The sequence below is a fragment of the Staurois parvus genome, unplaced genomic scaffold (assembly GCF_062004578.1).
Source record: "Staurois parvus isolate SC_StPar_1 unplaced genomic scaffold, SC_StPar_1.0 ptg000011l, whole genome shotgun sequence".
In the NCBI taxonomy this organism is placed as follows: Eukaryota; Metazoa; Chordata; class Amphibia; order Anura; family Ranidae; genus Staurois; species Staurois parvus.
The window spans coordinates 2,904,476-2,928,578 of NW_028317807.1; the positions used below are offsets into that span (position 1 = coordinate 2,904,476).

The window sequence follows — 24,103 nt, forward strand, 5'->3', positions numbered from 1 at the left end:
AATGGTAGTTTTTCGCTTTCTTCCACGTCTTACAGGTGTTGGTTGCCATTTGAAAGCATTTGCGATCATTTGAGCTGAGCAGCCTATCATTTTCTGCACTTCTTTATATGTTTTCCCCTCTCCAATCAACTTTTTAATCAAGGTACGCTGTTCTTCTGAACAATGTTTGGAACGACCCATTTTCCTCAGAATTTCAGAGAGAAATGCACTGTAACCAGCATGTACAACATTTGCTGCCTTCCTTCCTTAAATAAGGGCAATAATTGTCACCTGTTTTTCAAAGAATGAATGACCTCACTAATAGAACTCCACACTGCTATTATTTTGAACATGCTCCTTTCAATTAGTGATTCAATTACACAGAATCAGTAGCATGCATGTCATGACTGTTGGGTCTGTTGGATTTCTATTACTCTACTACACCCGCTAGTAAATTATTTGCCATGTAGAAATATCATTTCTACCAAAAACAGTGATTGATCAGGTTAGTGATGTCTGACTGCTATTATTTTGAACACAACTGATGTGAGCTTTCTGCTGGCTGCTCACCTCACATCCGATATAAAAGGTCACACACTTGGTGGGAATCAACAGCAGTTAACTATATATAGAAAACTACTACATTTTCTCCGTTAGGCAGTCCATACATGAGTTTTTTTTTTCATTTAACCAGCGGTTTGAAAAAAAAAAAAAAAAAAAGGTAACATTGTTCCCCCATCCACACAATCGAGGTGGATATCCTCCCACTGAGCTACTGCATTTTGAAATCAGGGAAGCTTCCCCAGTGTCAAAACGCACACAGCAACTATAGCCTGCAGCACTGGTTGAGCGGGGAAAAACCAGTTGTATCACAGTACAAGCACATTACCCATCCATGGTTAAAAAATTCAGCAGGTTCAGCAGCTTTAATCAGGTTCAGACCTGCGCTAGATTTTATTTCACTCTGAAATAGACGTAAAACAGGTCTATCTGCTCTGTTAATGTGGTTCATGCCACTTTTGACAACTTCCTGCGCCATTATCATGGCACAGGAAGCTTAGTTAATTCCCTAGAATGTCACAAAGTCAGAACATTTACTGAACTCTTAGCATGGTGTGATACTGAAAGAGGAAATCAATGCAAGATAAATATACGGTATATAATTATTATAAACTGCTGCCACCTGTAGACAGCAAAGAAAACAGAATCAACATATCAAGTCATGCAATTTTCTCTAATCTCTACTGCCTGAAATACAGTCAGCTATTTAACACCTGACCCTATACATAAAAATGTGCTTGCTCAAATTACTTCATTATATGAAATTGCACCTTTGCGGCAAAGAAAATCAGAAAAGAGGCACACACACAGGGAATGACACTGTGAACTGAATAAAACAGATTACTACCTACCATGCCATGAAAAATATACCAGACTGAAGTGTAATATATATGATTTAAATTCCTGTCACACCAAGCAACACAGAATTTTATTTGCATACATCACTATGGCACATGCTGCAGCAGAACTTTAGTGAAAATGGTTCTCAAGGGTGTTCAGAATATAACTTAAAAAATAAAGCCACAATCTAGAGCAGAAACCACAGAGGTAAAACATGAAATAATGACCTGACTTGATAGTGAGGCAGAAAGAAAGAATATTCTTTCTGTACAGTTTGTATACTGTACCTTACTGCAATTCACTTAAGTTGTATGCATAAAAGTGGAACTAAACTTATAATGTAAAAACTACTAGCAGGAAGGCATCTATGATAGAACAAACTATATATGTATATTACAGGTATTCCAAAGTGGCTTCTTGACTGATCCAAAATCAATTGCAAGGGAGTGGGGCAGAGACTTCTAATATGTTTCAGGTGCTCAGTCAACCGCGATTGCCAGTGACTAGCTGTGGCTGGCAAGTGTAGACTGACCTGAAGAAAAACCGTAGTTTATTGAAACTACTGTATATACAGTGGGAAAAATAATTATTTGATCCCCTACAGATTTTGTAAGTTTGTCCACTTACAAAGAAATGAAGGGTCTATAATTTTTATTATAGGTGTATTTTAAATGATAGAGACAGAATACCAACCAAAAATCTAGAAAAACACATGATACAAATGTTAAAAATTGAGTTGCAGTTCAGTGAGTAAAATAAGTATTTGATCCCCAAGCAAAACATGACTTAGTACTTGGTGGCGAAACCCTTGTTGGCTAGCAAAGAGATAAGACATTTCTTGTAGTTGGTTACCAGGTTTGCACACATCTCAGGAGGGATTTTGGTCCACTCTTCTTTACAGATCTTCTCTAAATCTGTAAGGTTTCATGGCTGTCACTTGGCAATTCAAAGTTTCAGCTACCTCCATAAATTCTTTTTAGGATTAAAGTCTGGAGACAGGCTAGGCCACTTCATGATCTTAATGTGCTACTTCTTGAGCCACTCCTCTGTTGCCTTGGTGGTATGTTTTGGGTCATTGTCATGCTGGAAGACCTATCCACGACCCGTCTTCAGTGTTCTGGCTGAGGGAAGGCGGCTCTCAGCCAAGATTTTACAGTACATAGTCCCATCCATTGGCTCCTCAATGTGGCAAAGTCAGTGTATACCTTTAGCAGAGAAACAGCCCAAAAGCATAATGCTTCCATCTCCATGCTTTACTGTAGGGATGGTGTTCTTAGGGTCATAGTTAGCACTTTTCTTCCTCCAAACACGGCGAGTCATGTTAATGCCATGAGAGCTCAAGTTTGGTCTCATCTGATCACAGCACTTTCCTACCAATCCTTCTCTGAATCATTTAGATGTTCATTGACAAATTTCAGATGGGCCTGTACATGTGCCTTCTTGAGGAGCCTTGCAGGCACTGTAGGTTTTCAATCCATGGCGGTGTATTGCGTTACTAATGGTTTATTTGGTGACTTTGGTCCCAACTGCCTTCAGTTCATTGACAAGCTCCTCCTGTGTAGTTCTGGGCATATCCCTCACTTTTCTCATGATCATTCTTACCCAATGAGGCAAAATCTCGCATAGAGCTACAGACCGAGGGCAATTGATGATTATGTTGTATTTCTCATATTTGCGAATAATCGTTCCAACAGTTGTCTCCTTCTCACCAAGCTTCTTGCTGATGGTCTTGTAGCCCATTCCAGCCTTGTGCAGGCCTACAGTTTTGTCCCTGATGATCTTTGACAGCTCTTACCCATGGTGGTGAGGTTTGAATGGAAGAAAGAGATTCTATGGGCAGGTGTCTTTAATACGAAGAGTTGTCGTTAGGAGCACCTTCTTAAATTGACAGGGCTAACCTGTGTACCACTGCCTTGATAGCCAGGCTGTGGGACCCAGAATTATTGTTGGTTGGTAGGTGATCAAATAATCATTTTACTCACTGAACTGCAACTCAATTTATAACATTTGTTTTATGTGTTTTTTCTACAAAATACACCTATGATAAAATGTATAGACCTTTCATTTCTTTGTAAACTTACAAAATCTGCAGGGAATCAAATAATTATTTTCCCCACTGTACATCTCTTCTGCCATACAATCTTGCTCCTTGTTTCTTTAACCACAATCAAGTGAGTGAAGCAACACCAATTTTAGATTAGATAGTGTAAGGTACCCCAGCCTGACACTGCAAGTAGTAAACCAAATGCCCCAGCAGAGCACATTTTATGGACTGTACCTTGTGGAGGACTTAGTTGCCCTTACTGCCTGTAGGGCATGTGCTGGCAGTACAGCTCCCTGGACACTGCATTTAAAATACGAAAGCCCACATAGACTAGACACGCCTTTATGTAATCAGACCTTTGAATGCAGAGATTCAATCCCCATGTTTCACGAATGTCACATGACAGACCTCAAAAAAAAAAAAGCATCCCTGCACTCACTGCCAACCTGGAACGTGAACAATGCAGGTGATTTTCTGCACAATTCTGCTTTGGACAAGTGGGTGACAGAGCAGAACAGCATTTTGCAAAGGGAGGGTAGCAAATGAGGACAGAAGGGTTAGGAGGTAATAGAAAAGAAGTGTGGTTTTTGTAAAGTCTGGGCTGACAGAGAAAGAGCTGGGCTACAGTCACTTACCCCAAATTACTTCAATGTTGCCTCAGAGTACCACCACTTGTCCCTGACTACTATTACCTTGCACTTAGTTTATTGAATATCAGAAGCTGACTCTCACCTACCCTGACTACCAATAGTTGACCCTCACCAATTGACATTCACCCTACAGTGACCATCAGGTAACTCTCACCTTCCACTGATTAACAACAACTGACACTCTCTGTCCACGTACTACAGCCAGCTGAACCCTCACCTGCCCGTTTACCATCAGCTGACCCTCAGCTGTCCCTGATTAACACCAGCTGATGCTCAGCTACCTTTCACTAGATGACTGGGTTAGAGCATTTCCAAAACTGCAGCTGTTGAGGTCTCAGTCTCCAGTGGTCAGGACCTACTAAAAGTGTTCCAAGGAACTGATGCACATGGGGAGCGAAGGCTGGCCAATGGAGTCAGATTCAATAGAGCTGCTGTAGCTCAAATTGCTGAAAAAGGTAATACTGGCTCTAATAATTCATGACAATTTAACACAATGAGTTTAAAGTGTTGACTTGACCTCCAAATTCTTAAAATCCTAATCCAATTGAGCATCTGTGGGATGTGCTGGAAAAAACAGAACCAAGAGGCCCCAACCTCATGACTTGGAGGACTTAAAGGATCTGCTACTGATGGCTTGTGGCCAGATACCAGAGAGCACCTTCAAATGTCTAATGGAGTCCATGCCTCAACGGGCTATGGTGGGTGCTCATAAGGTTATGGCTGATTGTTGTATGTTATCTGGCTTTAAAAAATAAGAATACATCTTCAGTAGTATGTCTGGCAACAGTTTTCCTGCTTTAACCACCTCAATACTGGGCACTTTTACCCCCTTCCTGCCCAGAACAATTTTCAGCTTTCAGCACTCTTAACACTTTGAATGATAATTACTCAGTCATTCAACACTGTACCCAAATGAAATGTCCTTTTTTCACACTAATAGAGCTTTCTTTTCGTGGTATTTAATTAGCACTGGGTCTTTTATTTTTTGTGCTGTAAATTAAAAAAAGACCAAAAATTTGAAAAAAAAAACCACAACAGTTTTCTTTCTTTTTTGTTAAAAAAGTTTGCAAATAAGTAATTTTTCTTCATAAATTTGGGACAAAATGTATACTGCTACATTGCTTTGGTAAAAATAATGCCAATCGGTGTGTATTATTTGGTCTGTGTGGAAGTTATAGAGTCTACAAGCTATGATACCAATTATTGAAAATTGAACACACCTGATGTACTGATGGCCTATCTAATTTCTTGAGACACTAACAAGCCAGGACAGTACAAATACCCCCCAAATGAACCCTTTTTGGAAAGTAATTTCCAAACTATTTAGTAAGATGCATGGTGAGTTTTTTGAACCTGTAATTTTTTTCCCACAATTCTTTGGAAAATGAAGAAAGTAAATATATTTTTTTTTTCCACACAACTGTTATATTAACAGGTTATTCCTCTCACACAGCATATGCATACTTGCAGCTTCAGCCCAAAACACATTCTGCTGCTCCTCCTGTGTATGGGGATACCACATGTGTAAGACTTTTCCACAGCCTGGTCACATACAGAGGCCCAACATCCAAGTAGGACCTACAGGCATTCTGGAGGCATAAATTACACATCTCAATTCCTGACTACCTATCACAATTTTGAAGGCCCTGGAGCACCAGGACAATGGAATTACCCATGGATGCCTGCCTATCTTCTGAGAGTGCTGTGCTGCTTGTTCTCGCCACTGCGCTACTGTGGTGTCGTATGTATCGCCATATTTATAGCATGAAATCCAATAATATTGAGGTACCCTTAGGCCGTCACACATTGGGGCTCCATGGGAGTAATTTCCCCAAAGTACAAATTTTGATACTTGACAGGGTCCATCCGAGCCCACGGGGGGCAATTGGAATAAGAACCTGCTCCAACTTGAACTCAGATGGATTCATAAACTTAATGCCACCTCCTTTCCAGGGCTGAATGAAGTTATGTTGTTTAAGCCATTTTTGGAGGGATTCGTATCAGGTGGGTGTGAAAATCTGTGATCCTCCTTTTTTCCTTTTTCTTCCCCCCCTTTTTTTTGCTCATATATTATATATGCTTTTTCATGTATGTACATTTATTCATTAAAGAAGTGTGCATTAATGTTATGCTGTAGGAATGTTCATGTTCTCTCATTGCACTCTTAATTTTTCTGTATTTGGTTCTGTCCTTCTGCTAATTTTCCATTTTCTCTCCTTTTTGTTTTTCTGTTTATTGCTGAAGCTCTCCCTTTTCATGCTCTCCATCTGCTTTTTTCCTATATTTCTTACACACTTTTTTCCCCTTTTGTTTGCGTTCAAACTTTTTCTCTTTGCCACTTCTTTGCTGCCTCTGCGTCCACCCAACGCATGGAAGTGCCACAATCCCCATTTCCGGGGTCTCTGGCCGCGATTTCCGTGTGTGGGGGGCGGTACATTGTTCCTTCATCAGAGAGAAGCTTGGTGTGCGCTCTCTCCTGGCTGCTCCTCTTCCTGGTCTCAGTCTGTGCGTCAGCGTGACGTCATCGCGCCATGTCGGCGTGGCAACGCCACACGTCCTGTTGCCGGGGAGGAGCTGCTGTGATTGGCCAAGTGCCATGATAGGCTCTGACTGAGCCTGGCACTGTCTTCTGCAACCCCATTGGAGCAATTTGAAGCTCCTGGGGGATACTTAAGCCAGCCATCAAGCCTATACATGGCTGATGTAGCCTGGCCTATCCATATAGGACCACATTGCCTCTGGGTATGTCACTATTTCCACATCCTGCTGGATCAATCTAGCATTACATTTAAAGGCATATTTGACAATTTCTAATGATTATTTCTTTTTGAATATTTTTGTCCAAAACTTTTTTTCTACTTGTTAAAAGTAAATGACCCGGAAGTGGTCCCCTTTTTCTCCTTGATAAATCCTTTTCAGACTTTTTGGAGTTAAGCTACTTGTCCTTCTTTTAGTCCTCCTCAGTAAGCGAATTTGGTATTTCAATTTGTCATGTCTTTTTTAAGATTGTATAAATAAAATTGAGTGTTATGTTTTAACGGTTGATTCATTAGTTGGTTACATACAAACCTGTGCCTTCAAAGTTCCACCAAGTAGAGGACCTTCCCCCCTTCCTTTTCATATTTTCATATTACCAGGGATGTTGGCACCCCTTGTTCTGTATCCCCCCCCTCCCTTCTTTATCTATATAGGTAGCAAATACCATGTCCTCATTAGGGTTATATATACAATATTGTGGTAATTTATAGTTATATATATATATATATATATTTATTCATATTCATATGTGCAACAATTTATATTTATAATTTAATTTTTTTTTCTCTCTCCTCTATGTTTTGTTTTGTCTTGGGTCACAATGGCTTTTTACAAAGGAAAAGAATGGGAAACCTTTAAGTCCAATCTACAGTATATAATGAGGTTGGTCAAAAAGAATTTAAAGATTCTGAACTCTCTTTTTCAAGTTACGTAAAACCTTAGAGAAAAAAGTATCGCTTTTCTGGCAGTACAATCATTCGAGAACTATATTAAGGCAGACATTAATCCATTCGGGCTGAGAGATAAAATCATCCCCACTATAGAAAATGTTATTCTAACCTTTAAGGAAGAATGGGAGAATAATCTTTAAATGTGTTTTAGAAATATGATGTTTTTATTAATAGAGGACTATAATCGTAAATTAAAAGAGATTGGTAAAGAAATTGACGATACATATTCCAGTTTATTGCCATTTTACAGTCATTTCAAATTTTCCAATCTGAATGTGATCTTAAAATACATATTGAACAACACACTAAAGAAATATTGATCACTAAGGAAAAAAAATTCCGCAGGGATAAATTAGCATTTTGTGATCATAAAGCATATAAATGGCATTTAAGCCAAAAATCCTTTAAAAATAAAATAAATTATGGAAATTTTGATGACATTCATTCTGATTCCTCCCTAGCCTCATCTAATCCTTCTATTGTATCCCAAAGTTCAAATAGGTTAAAAAAATTGTGCAAAGGGAAAAGAAGCCCTCTCGATGATAGAGGGCTTGACCAATCTTCCAAGAAGCGCACTACTGAACAAGCACCCCTCAATGGTTCCAACAGGGACCTCACAGATATAGGAGGTAATGTAAGTGTTGACGATTGTATTACTACTCTTCCTACTCTACACCCATTGAAGAACATAGTTCCCTCTAATGTAATTCCCTGTATTCCTGGGAGTATTTCATCTATGCCCAAGGAAGGTTTTTTTAGAGACAACTCACAATCATCCCAACTTAGGCAAAGACTCGAGAAATTTATAGTAGAGGATCCAAAGTCCCCAATTAGGGACAATGAATTGAGTGTCATTAATCTTTCATCACATAATCTATCTACACATGAAATTAACATTCTTACTAAAGGCCTGAGCTTTTGTCCAGATGCAAATATGGATAAATTTGAAGCCATCAAAGATATACAACTTTTTTCTAGGAAATTAATTCTAAAAACTATCTATACAAAAAATAAAATTAAGCAATCCCTCGATACTCAGAACTTGCAAGATGAAGCCCTTGCCACCCTGCTATCATTGCTTGAGGAAAACAATTCAGAAGACCTTATTGATAGATTCGATATTGAGGAGATACTCAAAGAATTTGAATCTTGTGACTATCAAGAAACTAAGCCCTCTCCAACTAATACAAATGTTAGTACAAACAAGAAAATAAATCGGAAAAATGTCCCTCTTTAAGTCTTAACCCTAATGTGGCAGCTTTTGCTAAATTAGTTAGCCAGGAAATTACCCAACTCAAGATCCGTTCCTCCCAAAGCAACATGTCTTCGCAAGAAAAACAAGCACTTCACAACTTAGCAGCCAATCATAATGTTACCATAAAACCTTCAGATAAGGGAGGTAATGTCGTAATCATGGATAACAAACAATATTAAACTATGTGCTACAAAATTGTTCAAAACAAAGAGTGATATCGTCCGATTTCCACTACGGTAATCCGTAGATTTCAAGATGAATTTTATCAATTTATAGATTTGGCCTACCATCACTAAAATCCAGTGGGAATTTGTGAGAACAAGTTTTCCCCATATCCCGACATTTTACTCCCTACCCAAAGTGCACAACGATTCAACCTTACCCCAGGTAGACCAATAATTTCAGGGAATGGCTCGCTAGCTGAAAAACTGAGCAAACTAACAGATGACCACTTAAGGCCATATGTTACAAGCCTATCCACTATTCATAAGTACACTATTCATCTACTGCAAATCATTGATGGACTTCAAGTCTCTCCTACAGCTCTCTTGGTAGCCCTTGACATCGAGACACTGTATAGCTCTATACCGCATTCCAAAGGTTTAGCATGCATCCGACTTATCCTCTCTCAAAAGCCTTTGATAATTGGCACTTTAACGAATTAATTGTGCAGTCACTTGAATTTATTTCAAATCACAATGTTTTTACTTTCAATGGTTCCCACTTCCTCCAGATACAGGGCGTAGCTATGGGTACCTGTTGTGCCCCTTCCTATGCAAATCTGTACCTGGGGGAGTGGGAATGTCTACTTATGGATACTACTGAGCTGGCTCCATTTGTCAATTTAATTTCATTATGGTATAGATACATTGACGAAGTGTTCATGATATGGGAGGGTTCTGCTGTCCAACTAAAAGAATTCATGCAGATCATCAATGTTAACAATCTCAACTTAAAGTTTACTTTTATGTCCTTTAATAGCAAAACAATCATTTTTTTAGATGTTCAAATCTATAAAAATGAAGATGGCATCTTAAATAGTGATTTGTACCGTAAGGCAACGGCTGGCAACACCATTTTACATGCTTCCAATTTTCATCCCAATTCTTTCATTAAAGCCATCCCATAAGGCCAATATCTACACATCAGGCATAATTGCTCTGATGATATAGCCTATAAAAGGAAGCAGACAAATTGAGGCAACGCCTTTTTTCAAGGGGTTATTCCTCCACCTGCCTTAAAAAACCAAGGGTGTGATTTATTGTTTATTATGTGGGAAAGACAAAACTAGAACTGTGGCGTCGTATGTATCGCCATGTTTCTAGCATGAAATCCAATAATATTGAGGTACCCTTAGGCTGTCACACATTGGGGCTCCATGGGGGGGAATTTTCCTAAAGTACAATTTTTGATTCTCGACAGGGTCGGGGGGGGGGGGGGGGGGGATTGGAATAGGAACCTGCTCCGACGTGAACTCAAACTCAGATGGATTCATAAAATTAATGCCACCTCCTTTCCAGGGCGGAATGAAAAGAAGTTGTTTAAGCCATTTTTGGAGGGATTTGTATCAGGTGGGTGTGAAAAGGACCTGTGACCCTCCTTTTTTCCTTCCCCCCCCCCCCCTTTTTTTTTTTTTTGCTCATATATTATATGTTTTTTCATGTATGTACATTTATTCATTAAATAACTGTGCATTAACGTCATGCTGTAGGAATGTTCATGTTCTCTAATTGCATTCTTCATTTTTCTGTATTTGATTCTGTCCTTCTGCTAATGTTCCATTTTCTCTCCTTTTGTTTTTCCGTTTATTGCTGAAGCTCTTCGTTTTCATGCTCTGCATCTGCTTTTTTCCTATATTTCTTACACACTTTTTTCCCCTTTTGTTTTTGTTCAAACTTTTTCTCTTTGCCACTTCTTTGCTGCCTCTGTGTCCCCCCCCCCGGCGCACAGAAGGGCCACGATCCCCATTTCCGGGGTCTCTGGCCACGATTGCCAGGTGTGGGAGGCGGTACATTGTTCTTCCACCAGAGAGAGGCTTGCTGTGCGCTCTCTCCTGGCTGCTCCTCTTCCTGGTCTCAGTCCATTTATCGGCGGCGTGATGTAATCACGACACATTGGTGTGGCGACACCGTGCGCCCCATTGCCAGGGAGAAGCTGCTGTGATTGCTGAGTGCCATGATAGGCTCTGATTGAGCCTGTCACTCTCTTCTGCAACCCCATTGGAGCAATTTCAAGCCTCCTGGGGGATACTTAAGCTGGCCATCAAGCCCATACATGGCTGATATAGTCTGGCCTATCCATATAGGACTGCATTGCCTTTGGGTATGTCCCTATTTCCACATCCTGCTGGATCAATCTAGCATTACATTTAAAGGCATATTTGACAATTTCTACTGAAAATTTCTTTTTGAATATTTTTGTCCAAAAAAATGTTTCTACTTGTTACAGGTAAATGACCCAGAAGTGATCCCCTTTTTCTCCTTGGTTAATCCTTTTCAGATTTTTTGGAGTTAAGCTACCTGTCATTATTTTGGTCCTCATCAGTAAGTGGATTTGGCATTACAGATAATTAGTGATGTTCTGTTGCATCGTGACTGTTTTCATTACTTTATATGTGTGTGCCATTATGCATTCCAGCGCAGCAGCATCCCGTCTGCTTCTTTGTGTGGACAGTCCTGGGTTCGCCATTGATGTGCTTGGGTGGGGCACTGGCACTGTGACAGATGTGGATCACTGACGCTTTGTTGACATCACATGACGGGTGTGATTGGACACAGCTGTCATGTGATCAGAAGGGCCAACCAGAGGGCCATTCTGCCGAGCGGTGTTGTGCTGTGCCCAAGGAACACAGGTACACCAAGAGCGCACAGCTGCGTGGCCACGAGGCCGCGCTTGTGCACATGTTCTGAAGGATGTTCCTGAATGTCCACTCAGAACGACGAAGCTCCCACTTGGTCATTTATGTGCAGTGGCTGGGTGGGAAGCGGTTAAAAGCAGACTCACCAGATTACAAATAAAAGGCAGTGGGGTGAAATAGTGAATTTCCACAATGATTTGATGCAAAAGATAGGCTGTGGTCCCCATAAGCATTTCACAGTAACAATAACACTTAACCCTAACAGTGGGAGAACAGAAAAAGCTGCTACACTTACCTTATCTCTTGTTCTTCTTAGCTTCGTGACCATTCCCAAAGTCAATTCTTTTCACTGCTTCATGGATCGCAGACTCTCTAATGTCATCACACACAATTCCAAACCAGCCGGGAGAGTATTCAGTGCCCAACCACAGCCCTGTGTGTTGGAATGCACAGAAGAGCGCTAGCTCTGCTTGGTGAGCAAGATAAAAGGCAAGTATAATGGCTTTGCTTTTTCTGTTCCCCCAGATAAAATTGAGCATTTAATCCCATATGGGGTAAGCCCTACGGCAAGGATTAATTTTTGTTTTACCCAGAAGTAAGCTTTCAAAGTACGATTTGCTTGTGTATTATACACTCCCCTTAAACAGGCTGTCTACAGAGGGAATGTTAATAGCTGTTGTTCTATAAAGTGTGGCATCTCCAGTATTTCTCTAGGGTTATTTTTTTTTCCTTAATGCTATTTTTAGTTTGTTCAGTGACATTGATATAGTTGTGAAACGTTTTTCAAACAGATAAAAGATGTTCCTAAAGTGATATAACGTTTAAAGAGAAAATAGATTACATTTGGACATTACCTTGATTGTCAAGCTTTTGAAGGTTGGGCAGGTTTCTCAGGACTGTCATTCTGTATCTATAAGGATCTGGGCTGCAGCATGGGTTCTCTGATAACCACAGTATTTTCAGTCTTGGTAGCAGCTTAAGGTAGTAAAGTTCACCCAAGTTGGAGATATTATTCTTTCTCAAATACACCTCAGTCAGATTTTGGCAATGGCTAATTGGTTCAAGGGTGGAAATGCTATTTACACTGTAAAAAAGTAATAAATCAAGATTTAAATGTCAGGTCTCTGTTGCACAACAGAAAACATAGCATTGTAGTAAGACAGGCTACATTTTATTTATTTTTATTGCCTAGCTAAGTAAAACCTGTCATCCTTATAAACTTATTTTAGAACTCTTAGCTATCCTTTCCAGCCATTGCCACCAATTATGTGATCTTAACCACTTGCCTACAGGGCACTTATACTCCCTTCCTGCCCAGGCCAATTTTCAGCTTTCAGCGCTGTCACACTTTGAATGACAATTGCGCGGTCATGCAACACTGTACCCATATGAAATTTTTATCATTTTTTTGTGACAGATAGAGCTTTATTTTGGTGGTATTTAATCACCTCTGGGGTTTTTATTTTTTCTTAAACAAACCAAAAACCACTGAAAATTTTGAAAAAAAAAAAGTTTTTTCTTAGTTTTTGTTATAAAATTTTGTAAATAAGTGATTTTTCTCCTTCACTGATGTGCACTAATGAGGCTGCGGTGATGGGCACTGATAGGCTGCACTGATGTACACTGATAGGTGGCACTGGTAAGTGGCACTGATGGGCATTGACAGGCATCACTGATGGGCACTGAAAGGCAGCACTGATAGGCGGCACTGACGGGCACTGAAAGGAGGCACTGATGCACACTGCTAGGTGGCACTGATTGGCAGCACTGATATGTGGCACTGATTGGCACTGATGGGTGACACTGAAAGGCAGCTCAGATGGGCACTGATATGTGGCATTGATGTGCACTGGTAGGTACGGATATGTGGCATTGATGTGGCACTGATGGGCACTGGCAGGTGGCATGGATGAGCACTGATGGACACTGACAGGTGGCGCTGCTGGGGCTACACTGATCATCAGGGCACACTGATCATCAGTGCCCTGATGATCAGTGCACGTGTCCCCTCCGAGGAATGCCGATTACCGGCTCTGCTCTCCTCTCGAGCTGTCAGTGTGACAGCTCGTGAGGAGAGAAATGCCGATAACCGGCATTTCCCTGTTTACATGCGATCAGCTGTGATTGGACACAGCTGATCACATGATCAAACCGACATCTTCGGCTCTTTCCGTGGATCGGTGATCCACTGTGTCAGAGGGACACAGCGCACCGCCGATCGCAGCGCTGCACGCTCCCAGAGTCGTGCATGCGCGGTGAGAATGGGAGGATGTCATATGACGTCCTTCCAGAACGAGAGAACCACCTTGCGCCCATCATTTTACTATATGGCGGGCGGGAGGTGGTTAATGAATACTAAGTATTAAAGTAGTATTAAACCCTCAGCTTTTTTTGGCTTAACAGATTGAGAACAATCAAATAGAGATTCCCCAATTATTGGTTACCTCATCAATTGTAGTTTACAACTTCCAATGCTGCTGGCTCCTGCTCTCTGTGCATTTTCCCTGAACTTCTGGTCTTTACAGGAAGGACTTAACAGTGGAGTCTCAGGTCAGTCTATTAGCTTGAAGAAAGTAGGGGGGGTGGAGGAGTGCCTTGCCATCCTGGGCTACTGAGATGTGTGCTTCTATTGAGCGCACAATGTAGGGAGATGCTAATCTAGCCCCTGCAAACAAGGGCAACTCCCTAGGATGCTGCAAGATAAAACGAGCTACTCTGAAAAAGGAAACCTGGAGAAAGGATAATGCTGAAACTGGAAAAAGGATTACGCCATGGTTCAGACATCTGTTTTTGGATGCGTTTTGAAGGACAATGATTCGCATGACATGAGCAATAAAATGTTTTCCTATGGAGGTTGTTCACATATATGCAGTCCAGCTGCAGTGCATTTTGAAAAAGGATCATGTGCAAGTTTGGAGCAGTGTGATCCAATTTTGAGATCCATAGGAGCTTAAATAAACCACATGTGGATCGGTGTTCATATGTAATGCAATTCGAATGCGTTGTTGATAGGTATACACTGTGTTACTGACCACCTTTGCAGAGTGAGAGAGAGGGATCCAAAATCACAGCTGTACCAAAATTGCATGGAAAATGCATTAGTATTCAAGCACAATTGCAGGTGATGCACATCGCATCTGCTCACTGAATAGCATTAGAAATCTGAATGAATTTTGCACCGCATATGTCTGAACCTAGCCTAAAAGATAAATGAGCTGCATACTCAGTAAGCAATTACAGTGATTGTAAAGGCTCAAGGGTTTTCACCTTCAAGCATTCAATCCACTAAGTTAAAAAAACCTTATGTGTGTAGCAGCCCCCCCAAATACTTACCTGAGCCCTATCGCGATCCAGCGATGTGCACAAAAGAGCTTCGGCTCTCCAGGGACTCTTTCTTCTCACTGGCTGAGGCAGTAGTGGGAGCCATTGCCTCTTGCTGCTGTCAATCACAGCCAGTGAGCAAACGAGGAGAGAGAAGGGGCAGGGCGGGGCGGGACTGAGCCGTGGCTCTGTGTAAGAATGGACATGTAGAACAGCGACTTGGGAGCAAGACTGCTTGGGTGCCCCCATAGCAAGCTGCTTAATCTGGAGGCACTTGGCAGGAGGAAGAGGACAGGAGCATCGGCGGGGGACCCGATAAGAGGAGAATTGGGGCTGTTCTGTGCAAAACCACTGCACAGAGCAGGTAAGTTTGTTTTGTGTTTTCTTTTTTTAAATGCCTTTAATATCACTTTAAATCTGTTGCTGAAAGTGCTTTAAATATCTGAGAGTTTAATATTACTTTAACAATGAATGTGCATAAGGCACTTGTGTCAATGACTTGCACTAGCTATTTCCTGTGATAACCGTAAACATGTCCAACTTTCAATTTTGCTGCTGGAAAGATTCAAATAAATCGCCCAACAGATGGCCCTGGGAAACAGCCCTGGCTTCAAATCAAAACTACAAGGAAAAATGGTAAAATGCATGCAATGTTTATTTAATAAAACGATATGGCTCTGCTCTGTTTTAGAACAACAATGGGTCACTACAGGTAGATATACTAAAGATGATATATCTCAAGGAGTTATAATATATATATATATACACACACATACACACACACATACATACACACACACACAAAGTTTTAACTTTAAATCAAATAACTGCAATTCATTCTGGGTTTCATAAAGTGTACTAAAAATAACTAGATAAACCAAAAATACATTGTTTTGGGAACGATTGTTCTAAAATATAGGGAACGGATAGAATTTGGGAACCACTGCTCTGTATAACTATATTCTGTTGCCTTCCGATGGCTGCCAGTAGACTAATATTTGCACTACTGTCTAGTTTTAGATCTATAATTTGAGTATCTCAGTTTATCGTAATGACACTCTCATTGGTTGGTAAAAAGAAACATATGAAAGGCTTAGTTCTAGTGGTAGGTCTTTGCACTCAAGTCAAAGAAGTCCAGGTTTTAGTGACAAAGGGTATCAGAGGGCCTATCCAGCACACTAAGGAGAGTTTTGAAAGTAACTAGTAGGATACACTTTCTGGTACATACTCTTGAAAAAGGCTTAGATTGGAAACTTTAAGGGGTCTTGCACATGGGCACCTGAGCTTGTGCAATGTAAATCTGGCATAATTCTCATTCCTGGGAAGCCTAGGTGCTGCATACAGCCACCCACAGACATGAATAGAAATACTTGGGTATATTTTGGTGTACACACAAATGCCAGTGTTTACCAGAGTACAGCTGCGAACGGCCATTCATGTCTTTAGGCAACCTGGGCTTCCCAGGTGGGGAAAATATGGTGTAAGTTATGTTGCGCAAGCTCAGGTACTTGTGTGCAAGAGCTCTAAAAAGGTTAACAAGCTTGTTTTAAGATCCAACTCATTTTTTAAAATGCTTAATTCCTTAATTCCAGTGCAAAACAGCATTACAAAAAATGCTGAATGCAGTATTTTTTTGTTCAACAACCATTAACACAGCATAAACACCATTTCTAGTTTATAGGGAAATTCCTGACTCTCCACTGCTGGGGAGAGTACAGCAAATCCAAATTTACATGTTCCAAAAAACAAAAACAAAAAAACAAATCTCACATTATCTACAATACAGTTGCAGCACAGATGTAAGATAAAGAACACAGTATACATCACTACTGAAAATGTCTGATTAGCATCTGGGTGCTCATAAATCTGTATTTTCTTATTACAGAAGGGGTTATGTCATGCTATGAACAAATACATAACTAGCTTACCAATGAACAAGAGATATTTGACTTTGGAGAAATATGCCAAAATGTCCCTAAAAGGAATAAAACTAATATATCTTAATGCTGATAAATATTCTATGGACTACAAAAGTTTCCTGTGACTCAGGAAGTAGAAAAATGCATAAAACAGTATATCCTTAAAAATAATACATCATTGATATATTGTTCTGTTTGCTTATGTATAGAATTTAAATTAAAGGAAAGTGACTTACCTCAAAGTCATAACTTCAATGTTTGGAAGCTCATGACATATTGAAATCTGGAATAAAAAATATTTACAAACAATAGTAAACAAATGTAACAAACATACTGACAGCAGCTCAAGTTATTTTTTTTCCCTTTTTTAAAATCTCTCCTTACCTTTCCATCTCTTAAGTTATCTGCAATTTGATGGAGTTCACAAACGCTGACTGGTCTCTGCAAAAATGACCATCCCTGACGCCAGTGTGTTTTATTTATAGTGACTATTCAGAGTAACCTAATTAGTATATGGCCTATATTCATATAATCTTTATGTGAATATTTATGACCACATTTTTGTCATATTCTGCAACACTTTTCATTGGGCAATCAATTATTAATATATGTTACTGCCCTAGTAAATCGGAGAGAGTGTGTCAGCCATTTGTGGGATTGCTTGGCAAGCATAGAGATGATGCTGAAGAAGTTTGGAACATCCATAGCTATAATATGTAGCTGTGTAAATAAGTGGTATAGGAATACCACAGAAAATGCTCCACAAAAGCACCTTTATAGTTACACTAGAATGCTACATGGTATTTCTCATTTTGATGTATTTACATAAAATGGAAATTTGTCTGGCCTGTTATGTCACTAGAAACAAGAGACAATAATAACTGTTAAATCCAAGAGTTCACGGAAAACCTAAAGTGATATTAAACCCTTACATATACCCAATGAAGTGACTAGCCCCAAGTAATACACAGAGACGAAACAAATCCTCTCCCTACTCGCTGTACCGGTTTACCTGCAGCCCTCTTTCCTCTACGGCCTACTAAAGTACACAGATCAGGTAGTATTTCTCAGCTTCCAGGAGGCGGGAATCTGCTGTCACACACTGCACAGCAGAGCTGAGTGTAATTTGACACCTGAGAAACGGGAATGAACACCCCCTCCTCTACACAGTCTTACTGAGAAACATGCACATCTGAGGATGTCATTCACTTGCTGTGTGCTTGGAGAGAGGGGCCATCACTATGTATTGCCTGGTGACACATGCAGGTTTCAGAGGAAGGACAGAGCATCCCGGATCCACACTAAGTGCTGAGGACTGAGGGAAATACATGCTATATGAGGATATGATTTTCTTATTTTCCTTTGTAGAGGTTAACAAACACTTGAAAAATGCAAAACTTGACAAGAAATTCTCAAGTGTTTTTACTTCCTAAACTACTACACATGAAACATTTAAAGTAAATATAAGCAGGTAACGGGTATTAAAATATAAAAGTTGATGCAGCGCTAAAAGTTCTTATACCTGAACAAAGTACAAAATCAGAATATGTAGATAGGTGTATAAAGATGACCCAAATCCACATGGGGATAAGTAGGAAACAATGGCCCTCAATAAACAGATAACAGTGGTTAAGTGCAGGATGAAGTGTCCGTAGTTCATATATCTAAAGAAGTGCAAGTGAATCACAGCACACTCCAAAAACGTGATCCCAGGCAGTCTTGCTGCAATGGCCTCTCACCTCCACTCTATGACCCTACAGGGCCACAAAGCATACTGTAGATCACCTCGGAATCCTCCAATTCAGTGACTCTTTAGATAGGATGGCATCACATGAACAAGGACAGTATTCATCCAGACCAGTAGGCAAACGGAAAACACTCTCCTCCGATGTCACAACCGCTCATAGGCTCATAAATGAGGAGATAAACACAGTCCTCATAGTGTATTACCGCTTTAATTGCAAATGGGCAGCAAATATCCAAAAAGGGAAAAAATAATCCACTTACATGGCAAACAGCTTGTATACAGATGGCAATACTGTGCTGGGTGTACAGCAGGATCAAAAAGGTGCACCAAGATGGCGTCACGCCGGAAGTACGTCACCACGCTAATGCCGTCGACGCGTTGCGTCACGTAACTCGTGACTTCATCAGGACAGCGTGATTGGCCGGCAGTACTTCCTTATAAAGGCCAGGAACCGCACCAATCCAGACTACAGTGGGCGGTGCGATCGCGGCCATATTCTAATGGTCCAATGTGCAGAGAACCTGTGCAGCCATATTACTGTGGTCCAATATGGACGGACCTTCTCCCATTAGGTCTAGCGATCCCAGTGAGGTAACATAACTAAAATAAAAGGCACCACACGGCCAATATCTCTCAATAGTGAGCACATTAATCATGGGGAGACTAATATAAAAAATAGGGCAAGCTATATATTATTATATGGACATGCTCGTTTTATCTTATTTATTCATTATTAAAGTATGTGGTTTTCCACATCTATTTTTTATATTAGTCTCCCCATGATTAATGTGCTCACTATTGAGAGATATTGGCCGTGTGGTGCCTTTTATTTTAGTTATGTTACCTCACTGGGATCGCTAGACCTAATGGGAGAAGGTCCGTCCATATTGGACCACAGTAATATGGCTGCACAGGTTCTCTGCACATTGGACCATTAGAATATGGCCGCGATCGCACCGCCCACTGTAGTCTGGATTGGTGCGGTTCCTGGCCTTTATAAGGAAGTACTGCCGGCCAATCACGCTGTCCTGATGAAGTCACGAGTTACGTGACGCAACGCGTCGACGGCATTAGCGTGGTGACGTACTTCCGGCGTGACGCCATCTTGGTGCACCTTTTTGATCCTGCTGTACACCCAGCACAGTATTGCCATCTGTATACAAGCTGTTTGCCATGTAAGTGGATTATTTTTTCCCTTTTTGGATATTTGCTGCCCATTTGCAATTAAAGCGGTAATACACTATGAGGACTGTGTTTATCTCCTCATTTATGAGCCTATGAGCGGTTGTGACATCGGAGGAGAGTGTTTTCCGTTTGCCTACTGGTCTGGATGAATACTGTCCTTGTTCATGTGATGCCATCCTATCTAAAGAGTCACTGAATTGGAGGATTCCGAGGTGATCTACAGTATGCTTTGTGGCCCTGTAGGGTCATAGAGTGGAGGTGAGAGGCCATTGCAGCAAGACTGCCTGGGATCACGTTTTTGGAGTGTGCTGTGATTCACCTGCACTTCTTTAGATATATGAACTACGGACACTTCATCCTGCACTTAACCACTGTTATCTGTTTATTGAGGGCCATTGTTTCCTACTTTTCCCCATGTGGATTTGGGTCATCTTTATACACCTATCTACATATTCTGATTTTGTACTTTGTTCAGGTATAAGAACTTTTAGCGCTGCATCAACTTTTATATTTTATTCATATTGCCTTCGCTTGGTATGGGACAGATGCTGGCTGCTTTCTAGCTTATTCTATTGTTTACCATAAGAGCGCAGGAGGATATATATCTAGGTAACGGGTATTCTTTACATGTCTACATGACCCATCAGGTCTATAAAAATGTCCCTGAATTCTGTGGAAATCAGTCTAGAGCCCCCCCCCCCCCCCCCCCAAAAAAAAACAGTATACTGTAAGGAAATTTGTAGTGTCAATGAATGGTTATAAACAGTCATCCATAGATAATGACATTGGGGGAATAGTTGGTGCTGTAGTTCATCAGAAAGAGAGAGAATTGCGCCTCTTAAATAAGAAAATCAGCTGTGGAAGCCAAGCTTCACTTCAAGGTGTCTACCCAAATGTCTGTAATGCAAATTAAGGAGGCCTGCTCTGCGAACTCATCAAACTTGTGAAATAGAAAATATGCTCAGGCAGAGGACATCGGTATGGGAGCTTTCCTTAACCACTTGCCCTCCAGAGGATTTACCCCCCTTCCTGACCAGGCCATTTTTTGCGATACAGCGCTGGGTTACTTTAACTGACAATTGCGCGGTCCTGCAGCGCTGCACCCAAATTAAATTTTTTTTCCCGCAAATGGAGCTTTCGGTGGCATTTGATCACCTCTGCGGTTTTTATTTTTTGCTCTAAAAAACAAAAAAAAACCCGACAATTTTAAAAAAAAACTCACAATTTTTGACATTTTGCTATTAAACATGTCCAGCAAAAGAATTTTAAAAAAAATCCAATTTTGTCATAAATTTAGGCCAAAATTGATTCTGCTACATGTCTCTGCTAAAAAACAAAAACCAAATAAGTGTCAATTAATTGGTTTATGTGAAAGTTATAATGTCTACAAATGGCGGTATATATACTGGAATTTTGGATTTTTTATATACTAGTAATGGCAGTAATCAGCGACTTATAGCAGGACTGCGGTGTGCATTCTCACACTGGGGGGGAACTAACTGCCACTGACATTCCCAGTGACACTAATACAGTGATCAGTGCTAATAAAAAGCACTGACACTGTACTAATGACACTGGGCAGGAAGGGATTAACATCTGGGGTTATCAATAGGTTAACTGTGTGCTGTGTGTGTTTCACATTATGCTGGTGCTGACAGGGAAGAGATCTGTATTGTTTACACACAGACCTCTCCCCTGTCAGTGTTCCTCGGCGATCGCCAGGTGCTGGCGGGGAATCTACGGCCAGGACCCGGTGATCGACAGCTGTAGCAGCCAATGGTGACACGGGTAGGGAGGTGAGCACCCCCCCTACCCGGAAATGCGAAATCACGTATATACATATGATTTTGTGCAGCCCTGCCACCCTGTAGAAGTAGTTCTACTATAGAGCAGTCGGAAAGCGGTTAAAAAAGATGGAAGGAGCTGTGTACAGTACTCTATCAGTATCGTTGCCCTATCTAGGGAACCTTCAAGCTATACACAGAACCACAGAATGTAAAGAACCACCATATCCAAGAGTTTTTCCCCAAAAAATAATAGCCCAGTTAGGATCTGTTACTGTGATTGAGGTCTGTAAAGACTATTGCCTTTTCAAGAATTAAAGCGGTTCTTCACCCTAGAAACAAAAAATAAAAGTCAGAAACTACAATTACTGTAGTTGCTGACTGTTAATATTAGGACACTTATCTGTCCAGAGATCCAGAATGGTCCTCAACTGAGCTGGCTCTTCGGGTCCCTGGCACCCGCATGTTTACTTTGGGAAGCTGCATGCAACTGTTTGCAGCTTCACAGCCGGCTTTCCACTGTGCATGAGCAAGTCTTGCTGCGCTTTGTGAATGGTCCCGAAGCTTTCGAAGACCCGTGACATACCTCAGAAGGCTATGAGGGAAAGGGGGGTATGTGAATTTCCACTTGGATCCCCACACTGATCCATCTAAAAGTGGGAATGGGTACCTGTCAAAACCAGGTACCTGCTTCTCCCCCACTACCCAGCAACATCCCCCCAAAGAAATCTAAAGTTCCAAAACTTAAAGAGGATGGGGGGAGGCAGACAAGTGGAACTTCCCCTTTGGGTGAAGCTCCGCTTTAAGTAAGAACGTTTCTGAAGGATCTATACATTAGGACGGCAGATCTATAGAATAGAAGGATCTATACATTAGATTAAGGATGACAACCCATAAAAGTGTACACCCAGAAACAAGTAGATAATGTGCATGTGTTTCTGTTACAGGTATCTATTACATTTTTATTTACCAAACCTGTATAGGTTGCTCTCTTGACAAACTGAATGTTCACTTGGTGAACTGAATGCACTTTGAAGATCTAATTATGTCTTAGCAAAAGACTTGATCTTTTAATCTTCCTTGCACATGACCAGGTATCAAAATTAAGCACAGGTTCATCTCATCTGCTACCATTCATTTTGCAATTGAATATACACATTGTTAAAGTTAGAAGTCTCTAATCCTTTATAATTCAACCCCAGAGTGGGTGTCACAGTTACAGCGGGACAATGATCTACTGGAAGGATTGCTTAAAACGGAGTTCCACTTGAAAAAAAAAGAATAAAAGTCAGCAGCTAAAAAAACTGTAGCTGCTGACTTTTAAAATACAGCCACTTACCTGTCCCTCGGTACAGCAGTGTCCTCCACGGCTGGTTTCACCGGCCGTCAACTCTCCTTGGCGCCGGCATCTTCAGTGTGGGCACCCAGCTGTGACAGCTTGTGGCTTCACAGCCGGGTGCCCACTGCGCATGCGCGAGAAGCGCTGCATTTTGTGAATGGCCACGTAGTCTTCTGGGACCTGTCACATGCCCCATAAGACTACGGGGAGAGGGGGGGGGGGGGGGGAGGACAACTTCCATTGCCGATCGCCTTAGGTGATCGCAGAGGCAGTGGGAGCGGGTACCTGTCAAATTTGGGTACTCTCCCCCCCCCACTCCCCAAAGGTGCCAACTTTTGATGGGGAGCGGGGCACAAAGACTTAAAGCAGAACTTCCCCTTTTGGGTGGAGCTCCACTTTAAAAACTGTTGCCTGCACAATTCTCAGTTCTGTTGTCTTACAGAAATCACTTATCTGTGGCTTACATGTGACTTGCTACAAAGTTACATTGTTAAAGTCAGAGTGATAACTGTGGCAGAGAGAATTGAGGAAATGCTTTTTCCTTCCCACAGCAAAATGATGACATTATTTTGCCAGATTATTTCCAAATCATTTGAATGGACCTCAAGGAATGCTTTTTAACAATAAAAAGGTAAAATTTTAAACTATACATTGGCTGTATATCATGACATTAACAATGTATTCACACAGACTGATAGGTAAACTTTAAGTATAGATGTTTATTTCTTGTTTTGATGTTTATCATAGCACAGTGGACTATTAAAGTGTCTCGGACACAGCTATAAAAATTGAAGAAAATAAAATAGGGAACAAAAATGGTGAAGAAACTTTTTTTATTAGAGTCTCCAGTTTATTTAGTCCAAAACATTTGTAAATACTGTAAATGTAATACGTTTACTTGCCAACACTACTATAAAAATAATTTTTTTAACAAATAATATATATTTTCTACTTAAGATAGCTGGCGTATCTACTAAAATAGTTCCACTTCAAGGAATCTATCAAAGACATGGTAAACTAGTTCCACTTGGATAAATCTATCAAAAAATGAAATAAACCAGGCTAGGAATGAAGAGTGGTTGTACACAGATCCCTCATAAAAAATATACACATTTTTCAATGAATGTGTTTTCA

The 24,103-nt window shown here is 40.7% G+C and overlaps 1 protein-coding gene across 1 annotated transcript in view; it reads right to left on the reverse strand.

Moving 5' to 3' along the window:
• Positions 1–24,103, reverse strand: part of CFAP410 (cilia and flagella associated protein 410) — a 69,514-nt gene that overhangs the window by 22,296 nt on the left and 23,115 nt on the right. Inside the window, exons 4-5 of the mRNA XM_089670080.1 lie at positions 17,151–17,197; positions 12,529–12,758 (exon numbers count right to left, since the gene is read on the reverse strand). Coding sequence (XP_089526206.1) covers positions 12,529–12,758; positions 17,151–17,197 — 277 coding nt within the window. The remainder of the gene's footprint in view (positions 1–12,528; positions 12,759–17,150; positions 17,198–24,103) is intronic.